Below are 9,265 nucleotides of genomic sequence, written 5' to 3' on the forward strand. Positions count from 1 at the left end.
CGCAGGTAGCTAGTGGAGGAAAAGTGGAGATCCAATGGATCAAAATGCAGCATTTATATTTGCCTTTTCTGATTTCAATTCTTCCAGAACAGAAAGTAATGCACTTGTTAGACGTCTTAGCAATTATATTATAACAAAAAACATTTCAAAACCGTCAGGTATTTAAGTGTGATGCTTGCCCTCAAGTTTTTCACTAGTCCTACGTGATCGGCAATTTAAAGAAATATTAAATTTTTTGAATATGCACTACATTTGGCATTTATTTTTAAAATATGCAAAAACATGCATTGAGTGCGAAATATGCTTTAACAAATATGGCTAAAACGTTTTATCTTTTTATAATTAGAATTTACTTTTTATGCATTTTTTGATAAAGTATAAGAAAAAAAACATGCTCGAACATATTTTGGGTTGCCCTAGGGATAATTCAGTATTTGTGTATTCATACTAAAACAGAAATATGCACATAAAACAGCTCTCTTTGCATACATACATACGCAAAACAAGAACACCAAAACAAAATCAAATATCTGTTTGTTTTAAAAATTCTAGTTTTTCTCCGTTGTTGCCATTCTAGTGCGTGAGTTTATTTTAAGTATGTATGTATGTACATATCGAGCCCTAACCGCCAAAAAGGCGTAAGGGAAATTTTCTACACAATTTGATTTTTGATTCAGAAATGCATCTAGATGCTCCTTTGGCGATTATCGCTCGATATGTTTGCAAGTATTCAAAAATATTTTGGTTTTGTCAGTAATTAGTATGAAAGTCAGGTCCAAAGAGGTGATGAAATTTTTTTTCAATCTTTTAAATTGTGTACATAAATCATTAATTTAGCATATACAGCCATATGGCAACCATATCTTCAATACGGACAATGCTATGTGAACTTAAACTGCGCTCATGAATATCAGTTGAATGCCGGCTTTGCCATAGTAAACACGTCGAAGATGAGTAAACCAAGTAAATTTTTGTTTTTGGCCTGCTTAAGCGCTGTGATTTGTGATTTCGCCTTCAGTGCAGAGAGAAAATGCGCTGAATACAATGAATATGTAAGTGAGAAAATCAGTTTGCTTTGGATTTTAAAACAACCACAACAACAATAACACTTCGCTATTATTATGTATTATTATTGTTAGTTACTAGGAATTTTTATTTATATTTTGCTAAAATAATAACAAGTATTATTTCAGTGTCAAGAGCATTGGGAATGTTGTTCCAACACATGCTTAACATACTCATATCGCTGTATTGGAAAGAAACGCCCCAGCCTCACTTTCGGGGCACCCAGCATGAGCTTTGATGAGCTCTTAGATAGCATTTCTGGTGCTAACATGATTCCCGATACCACATATAATCGACCAGAAATCGACAATCGTGATAAATCTGGAATAACTTTGCAACATTTGTTAGATGCCAATCAAGAGTGGGGAGCACAAGCGGAGGAGCCAGTTCTGCAGAGCCGTTTTGCGGCAGTCGATGGGAGGAGTGAAACTGCAGCCAGTTCGAGTATACCAGATTACATCTTCTTTGTCTTACAACCGAAAGAAGTGATGCGTCAGCCAAAGCAATTGGAAGAACAAGCGCAATCAGCAACAAAAGACTCACCAGCCGATACAGCGCAGACTGTGAGAGTCGATGCGGGGGAGGAGAATGCAACCGAAAGTGATATTGTGCAGACGACAGAGCAACAGTGCAAAGAAATCGGAGCGAAGGTCGGCCAAGAGTATACTTATTCATACATATACATATTTACGTACTTAACTTTTTTCTTTTATTTTCTTATTTACTGCAGTGTTATCGCCACGAAGAATGTTGTACCAACCGCTGTCATGGCTTCTTGCATCAATGTGTTACATAGGTTGACTCTTGTTGTGCTCTTATGTGTTTCGAGACACTTACATATTAAGCTGAAATATCCTGTAAAAAAAAAAAAAAGATTTAATGTATGCGCTTAATAGTAGGACGTATAAAAGAATCGCGAAAGCTCCAATAAAAATTTATATGTATAAGTTTGTATAACATATTTACATAAATAAAAAATACAATTTTTAGATACTTGAAGGTGTGTTCTTTACAACGCTATGCATAAGGAATGATAGCAGCCTAATTGAAATTAAAAATTGTAACTGTGAGGACTAAAGTTGGTTGAAGAATTTGCCTTTGTTCTCCTTTCCTAGATTAATTCGTAACAATTTATATTTAAAAATTTTATCGAGTTTATTCTCAAACTCAATAAGATGGTTGAACCTAAATTTTAGTAGCCAAAAAATAACAAAAACCAAATACTTAGGGATGAGCAGCCTCCAAGTTAAAATTCTAAAAATATAACTAAACTAAACTAAATAACAACAATCACATGATCCAGTCGAAATGGCAAAAATGCCCTTGGTTTTAGTTTGATTGACAAGTGAAAAAGTGGAAATATCAACTAGAATTCACATGGCGAATTTAGTTCAGTAGACTCTGTAAGCCGGAGTTGCTGGTTTGAGTCCCAATTTACTTGATGAAGAAGTCTAATGAGGAAATAGGATGCTATCAGAAATAGCTGCTATAAATTTTTGCATATGGGTCATTCTATGCAAAATTTACACCTCAATATTATTTTCTTTTGTGAAATAACTTTTTTATATTCATTATAGAAAAAAAGAAAACGCCTATTATTTTGCTCCATCATAATATTCGAAAATCTCGAAAAAAAATTCCGAAATTTTGAACTCACAGAAATATATTTTTTTATTTTTTTCGAAGTTAGTAAATTATTTTTCGGCGAAAATCAGTTATATAATCAAAATGTGCGTAATTACTTCGGCTTTCCGTTAGTGGGTAAAATAGACTTAAATAAATAATTTTTTTTTTTGGATTAAAATATTGCTTTTGTTTTAAAGTTAATTAATAATTTTTATACGGGAGCGCACTTGTGCACGACACTTTGTTCACATAACGGTTGTTTGTAACAGCATAAAGAAATCAAGACAAAAATAGACAAACGAATACATAAATGCTCAAAATGAATAGAGAAGTCGATTTAGCCATGTCTTTCTGTCCGTCCGTACGTCCGTGTACACGATACCTCGGGCAAAAATCTAGATATCTCAACGAAATTTGGTATGCAGTTTGCCCTTTATCCAAAGTAGGTTGATATAGAAATCGGACTGTAACCACGCCTACTTCCCATATAACGGTATTTTCTAAAACTGCAATAACTATCTATATCTCACTAAACATTGGATCCAAATTGTTGAAAAATAATTTGTGAAGTTGAATTTTGTAGAATCATTCTGCAAGTGGGTTTTAAAATCAATATTATCTGCCCTTTAAACACAAAGTTTGTTTTGAAAAAATGTATTTATTGGCCAGGAAAATTTTGAAACCTATATGAGAAAACGGCACTTAAGGTTGCAACGACGATATTTGATAACGGCGCCGCATATATAAAACTCAGTTTCGCCCGAACTTATACTTCTTTACTTGTTTTTTTTTTTTTTATTAATTATACACGGTTTTTTTTTTAAACATAACTTCATGGAGTACACTGTAAAAATTTTGAGAATGGAAAAATCGAAATTATGGAAGTTGCGAAATTTTTCAGACTAGGCAAGTTAAGCTAGCAGGCATGAACAAATTCGTATCTTCTACAGTGTTGGTTTCTCCATTCTTACATTTTTACAATGTACTCCATAAAGTTTGGCAACTATTTAGACAACAGAAATTAAACAGTGTATATAATAAAAAATATACATATTAAACAAATGCAGTTTTTAAATGGAAAAAATTATTTATTTAAATCTATCTCTGACTGTAATGGAAAGCCGAGGTAATTACGCACATTTTAATAACTTAACTGATTTTATTTTTTTTCTAATATTTTTGTTGAGCTTTGTACCACGTTTGTTTATTAGGGAGATTTTCGCCGACAAATAGTTTATTAAAAAAAGTACTTCTATGTGAGTTAGAAATTTCGAAGATTTTTTTTTTTGAGATTTTGTCTTTCACAAAAAAGAATTTGAGATGAAAACTTTGCATGGAATGAGCCATATGTAAACTATTGTTGTTTTTTTTTTTTTACAAACATTTTCATCAAAAACTGTCTCTAGTTCAATAAAATTGTAAGTAAGCGGAAAAATTACAAAAAACTAAATTCGTAAATATTATGCAATAAATTTAAATAAACACAATTCATAGTCTTAGAACGTCGTGAAATTTTATGGCGACTTTTTTTTGTAAGTAATAACTTGATTTTATACAAAAAGTCGGACGAAACTAAGAGCCTTCTTATTCTGCCTAAGGAGTTTTGCCCCTGTCTAATAACTAATGCACGCCAGTCGATTCCCTTCTCTGTGAACTGACGCCAATTGGAAATGCCAAGTGAAGCCAAGCCCTTCTCCGCCTGGTCTTTCCATCGCCTTCCCCTTTCTCTGCTACGCCCGGCAGAATCTGCGTTGAAAATTTTCAGTCGCTGTATTTTTTTTTTGCGCTGACTATTTCAATATCATTGCAATGCTTAGTTACTGTCGCAAACGCGCAGAGTCCCGTAAATCTTCCGAAGAATATCTCTCTCGAACACTCCAAGGGCTGACTCATCGGATGTTTTCGTTTTCTATGCTTCGGCACCATTCACAAGCATAACTGTCGCATATGGGGATCGGAAAACCCGCACGCATCGCCGAAAAGCTAATGCATCCTCAGAGAGTAACAGTTTGGTCAGGATTTTGGAGTGATGCTGCTAGAAACGTCATTTCGGTCAACGGTGAGCGCTACCGAGGCATGGAAAACGAAGCCATCCGAATGAATAAAATCGTATTCAATAAATAATTAAAGTGTTTGCTCTTTCGGGTAAATCAAAAATATACTGAAAAAATTGAGTTTTGTTTTTTTTTTTTGGAATTTTTTAAAGAGTAACCACTATATGGATATGGGAAATTCTTTTTCCAAACAGCCACCCCGCTGCCCATTTATCTTGTGAGAGAAAAAAATGTTTTGAGCTCATGCAAAAATTTTTCATGAAGTGTAGGTTTGGATGCCGTCTGGTCTTTTGTGAAAATACAATTTCCTAACCTCAAAATAACTGTCCAAAAAGAGGCGTGCCGCCAAAAAATTCAGTTTTTCTTCAACAAAAATGGTAGAAAAAGATAAAAATATTCAAATTAGTTTGAATCAAATAACTATTTTGGTTGTTCTAGATGCCGCTGAAAAAGAATCCGGTAACAGTTTTTTAGATTCAAGGTGACGGATCCACATCTGTGGACAGCATTTTTGTAATTTTTGACCGCTTTCTTTAAATAGCTGTATAGGCGGCCAGACAGCATCAACATTTTTTCATGTGCTCAACACATTTTTCCACCCACAAGATAAGTGTACAGGGGGGGCTGGTTTGAAAAAGACATCCCATTATACATACGCACATATGTATGTAGTATGTATGTATGGATGTATATGTATTTGACTCCCTTATCAGCTATGATCTGTGAAATGATTCAAAGGCCTGTCAACTATCATCGTTGTCATAAATATTACACGTAAAGTAAATAAAAACCTAAAAACGTTAAATAAACGATCAAAATATGCGAAAACTTTTGGAATTTTGCAATTTTGTTGGTAAACAAAAAACTCTGAAAAATGTGTCACAGCGATAAAATTGAGTATCTGCTTATCAAAACAAAATGATAAGTGGCATGTTTACATGCATATGTATATATGTACAAGTGTATCCACTTGGACTACAGATATTTGACCGAGTTTCACCGCTACCATAAAAGGCGAAAATTTTTGGAATCCAACACAATAGCAACTAAATTGGCAGTTAACGGTGCTGCACTGAAATTGAGCGCGACAAAAAATCCAGCAGTAATCAAGAGGAATTAAAATTAAGTTACAATTAAAACGAAAGTATTGTACGGGGAAATAAGCAGCAAGCAAACAAGCTGTTGAGTCAACATAATGGGCTCGATGAAAAGTTTGGTGCTACATTTGTTGTTGTTATCACTGTGTGCTATGGTAGGTTTCCACAGAAAAACGTAGATATCCTTTATTTTATTATTGTGGTTATTGCTTTTTTAATGCTTATACAACAGCGCAAGTTTATGCCCACCCAAATTACTGAGCATAAATGCAATTAATTTTTTCTCCTTTGTCATCTCAACGCCCCCTCTTCTCACTCTCTCTCTCTCTCTCCCTCTCGCTGTGCTTTATTGCCTTGTGCACGCATTTAATGAATGCTGTTATTAAATTGCAACAATGGGCGTGTACATTGTACAACAACAACAACAAAAAACAAATGCACAAAAACACAACAACTAAAACAACTGGGACAATGGAAAATGCGTCAACGACATGATGTGCGTTGCGTTAGGTGTTGCAGCGTGCAACAAGTTTACCCACGGAATTGACGACAACACAACAAACCGAAGAACCTTTAATCCCACAAACGACTGTGGAGGCTGCGGCAAATGAGGTTATGCTAGCAACGGTCGGCATAGTCGGTGATGGCGGCGATGCTGTGCAGGCGGTTGTTACGTCGACGTTGATGCCGTTTTTGCCGACGGATGAGGTAAAATTGATTGGCAATTTGTGTGAATTTTATTTAATTACAGCTAAAAATTACTTTAGTTGAGCTGTTTTGAGTTCATCTTCCATTTCCTTTTGACTGCTTGTTGACATTTGCAACTTAACTTAAAACAAAAAAAAAAAAAATTGCTCTGCGTTTCCGGTTACAATCGCATTTGCTTTTCTTAGAATTTTACTGCATTTATTTCCTTTATGAGAACTAACCTAATATCTTTGTATTTTTTTATTTTATTTTTTATTTTTGAATCACTCTTTTTTATTAAATGTCCTTTTTCTTTTCAGCTTCCGCCGAGTAAAGTAAAATGCGTCAAAGTTGGGGGATTTTGCCATTTGGCGGACGTTTGCTGCACGAAACGCTGCCTTACCTTCGCAAGACGATGTGTAACATAATTTTTTGAGCTAAAAAATAAATTCGGTTATTGATATATTCCAAGGAAAGTTTGAAAGTGTCTAATCTCTATTAGGAACTGAATTAGCTTTACGTAATAATTTGTTTTGGTTCGTTATTTATGGCCTTATAACAAAAAAAAAAAAAAAATGCGTGTGTAACACCGTACACATGATAGAAGTGAAACTGCTTAAAAAAGGTGTGAGTACCAGGTACCCCCTCACGAAATTGGATGTGTAAACATATGTTTACAGTTCGGCAAACCATTAGGCGATTAAGTTACATACATACATAGGTTTGGTTAGAAATCAAACAATGAGGCCTATTCTGGATTTCGTACGAATCGAAAATTTGAAATTTTTGTATAGAAAATGTTAGGAAAATTTCATAATTGAACCGTTGAACCGTTGGTTCAGATTGATCCGTAATCAAGTTTGACGTTTTGCCCACAAACATTGCAATTTTTCGAACAGTCTCATTGTAAAATCTCGATTTTACAATTTCATACTTTCGGCTTACATTTATTTATAAAATTCAACGAAAGCACGTACCTATTTGGGCTGAGTTATCCATTTTCGGTTATTTAGTGTACAAAATAAACGCAAATTAAATGAGTTTGTACAACATGGCCATTAATGTAGCGATAAGTTGTACAATTGCGAGAAAATCCAAATTTTTTCCAATTTCATACAACCAAGACATAAATTCATTAAACAGACTCACAAACGGCGCTATATAAATACATATGTGCACTGTGCTATAGATTTTGTGATGACACGAGGCAATATTCATTTTAAGTTTAAGTTGTTATAAAAAGGACTTTTTGACTTGATATTGGTAGTTTTTTCAACCAACATAATAAGTGCTATTTACAGCCGTAAAGCCAATATCGAATTATTTGTTACTTTTCAGGTATTTTTAAATGAAGATTTTTTGGGACCATAAAGATTTTTTTTAGCTTTAAAATCTTATTTTGAAACTTTTTTGGAAAAAATTAAGATTTTTAGGGGACTTTCTCTGGGCAACACTGCATATACTACGTAAAGGAGCGCAAATTCGGTATTGGGGTCGTGGTGAAAGTGAGACTTCATCGCAGAGTACTGGCGCTCACCCCGATGGACGAATGTCTCGCCACAAGCCTCTTTGAATTTATTTAAAAAAGCTCCTAATAGATTTGTTTGCTTATTTTAAAGAACATCATTACTACTTAAAAAAAATATATGTATTCATTTTTAATTAAAATGTATAAAAATTTATCCTCCATTCATGCATTCAGTTCATGAAAAAAAAACGTATGCAACTTAACCAAAAGCTTAAATAGTAAGCGGACACTGACAGCATAGCGAATCCAATTTAGTTTAAGATGAAATGCGCCCATACAAAGCGGAAGCAATTACCAGTATGCATATTTGAATAAGTTGAGTAGTGTGGCTTGAGATAAGTGGTTGACAGATTTCATGACAAAACGGAATAGATTAACTAATATTTTCTTTCCTGCGGCCATTCGTGCTCTTTTCATATTATTTTGCACAGAAAGTTATGCATATACATATGTATATGTACAATAGAATTCTATTTTATATATAGAAGGCTTCAAACCAGCGTTGAGAATTATTTTATTTGTGGTGCACAATTTTACTGATACTACTGAGGTACAAAACAATAAAAAAAGTACTGTATATTAGTACTTCGTAGAATTTCGTGCTAATAAATTTCAATGTTTAGATTTACGTCGACACATGTGTATGCCACAAACAAAAGCCCAAACAAATATTTTCTGAAATGCATTTTATTTGCGATTGGCTTTGCTCGCCCTGAGGCGCGCCTTGGCTCAACGCATTTTTACTTTTAAATTTTTACTTTTAAAGTAGTATGCTCGATAATGCATGATTAATTGATATCTACATATATACTTCTTCTTCTTCTTATTTAGCAGTACAACCGTTTGTTGGTTTCGGCCGATACCAAAACGCCTCTGGAATTGTGCGAATTTGCGAAATTTAGTTATCCCGAGCGCAGACAGGTCCTTCTGCACTTGGTCCTTCTATTGGGCGCCCTTGCTTTCGTTGTCCATCAATGGGTGCGGAGTCGAAGGATCTTTTCACCGGAGCGTCGTCATCCGTACAACATGTCCAAGCCGGCGCAATCGCTGTAGCTTTATGCGCTTAACTATGTCCATGTCGTTAAAAGCTCATACAGTTCGTCATTTCATCTTCTCCGACACTCGTCGTCTACGAAAACAGGGTCGTAGATCTAGCGTAGAATAGTTCTCTCGAAAGCCCCAAAGCCTTCTCATCTTTGTTCGATATC

General features: G+C 34.5%; 2 protein-coding genes across 3 annotated transcripts; both read left to right on the forward strand.

Moving 5' to 3' along the window:
• Positions 1–899: 899 nt before the first annotated feature.
• LOC118738488 lies at positions 900–2,058 on the forward strand. The gene is made up of 3 exons (XM_036469422.1): positions 900–1,052; positions 1,194–1,715; positions 1,796–2,058. The coding sequence occupies exons 1-3, from the start codon at positions 951–953 to the stop codon at positions 1,859–1,861; spliced, it is 690 nt and encodes a 229-aa protein (XP_036325315.1). The 5' UTR covers positions 900–950; the 3' UTR covers positions 1,862–2,058.
• A 3,396-nt stretch (positions 2,059–5,454) lies between these two features.
• LOC118738490 lies at positions 5,455–7,017 on the forward strand. Of its 2 annotated transcripts, none has more exons than XM_036469423.1 (3): positions 5,455–5,997; positions 6,353–6,550; positions 6,850–7,017. In XM_036469423.1, exons 1-3 carry the CDS (start codon positions 5,941–5,943, stop codon positions 6,955–6,957), a joined length of 363 nt encoding a protein of 120 aa, XP_036325316.1. In that variant the 5' UTR covers positions 5,455–5,940; the 3' UTR covers positions 6,958–7,017. The 2 variants fall into 2 exon arrangements, with proteins under 2 accessions (XP_036325316.1, XP_036325317.1); XM_036469424.1 differs by having other exon boundaries at positions 6,362–6,550.
• Positions 7,018–9,265: the final 2,248 nt, after the last annotated feature.

Source organism: Rhagoletis pomonella, unplaced genomic scaffold (genome assembly GCF_013731165.1).
Source record: "Rhagoletis pomonella isolate Grant_MI unplaced genomic scaffold, Rhpom_1.0 Rhpom_scaffold_00004, whole genome shotgun sequence".
NCBI classification, from domain to species: Eukaryota; Metazoa; Arthropoda; class Insecta; order Diptera; family Tephritidae; genus Rhagoletis; species Rhagoletis pomonella.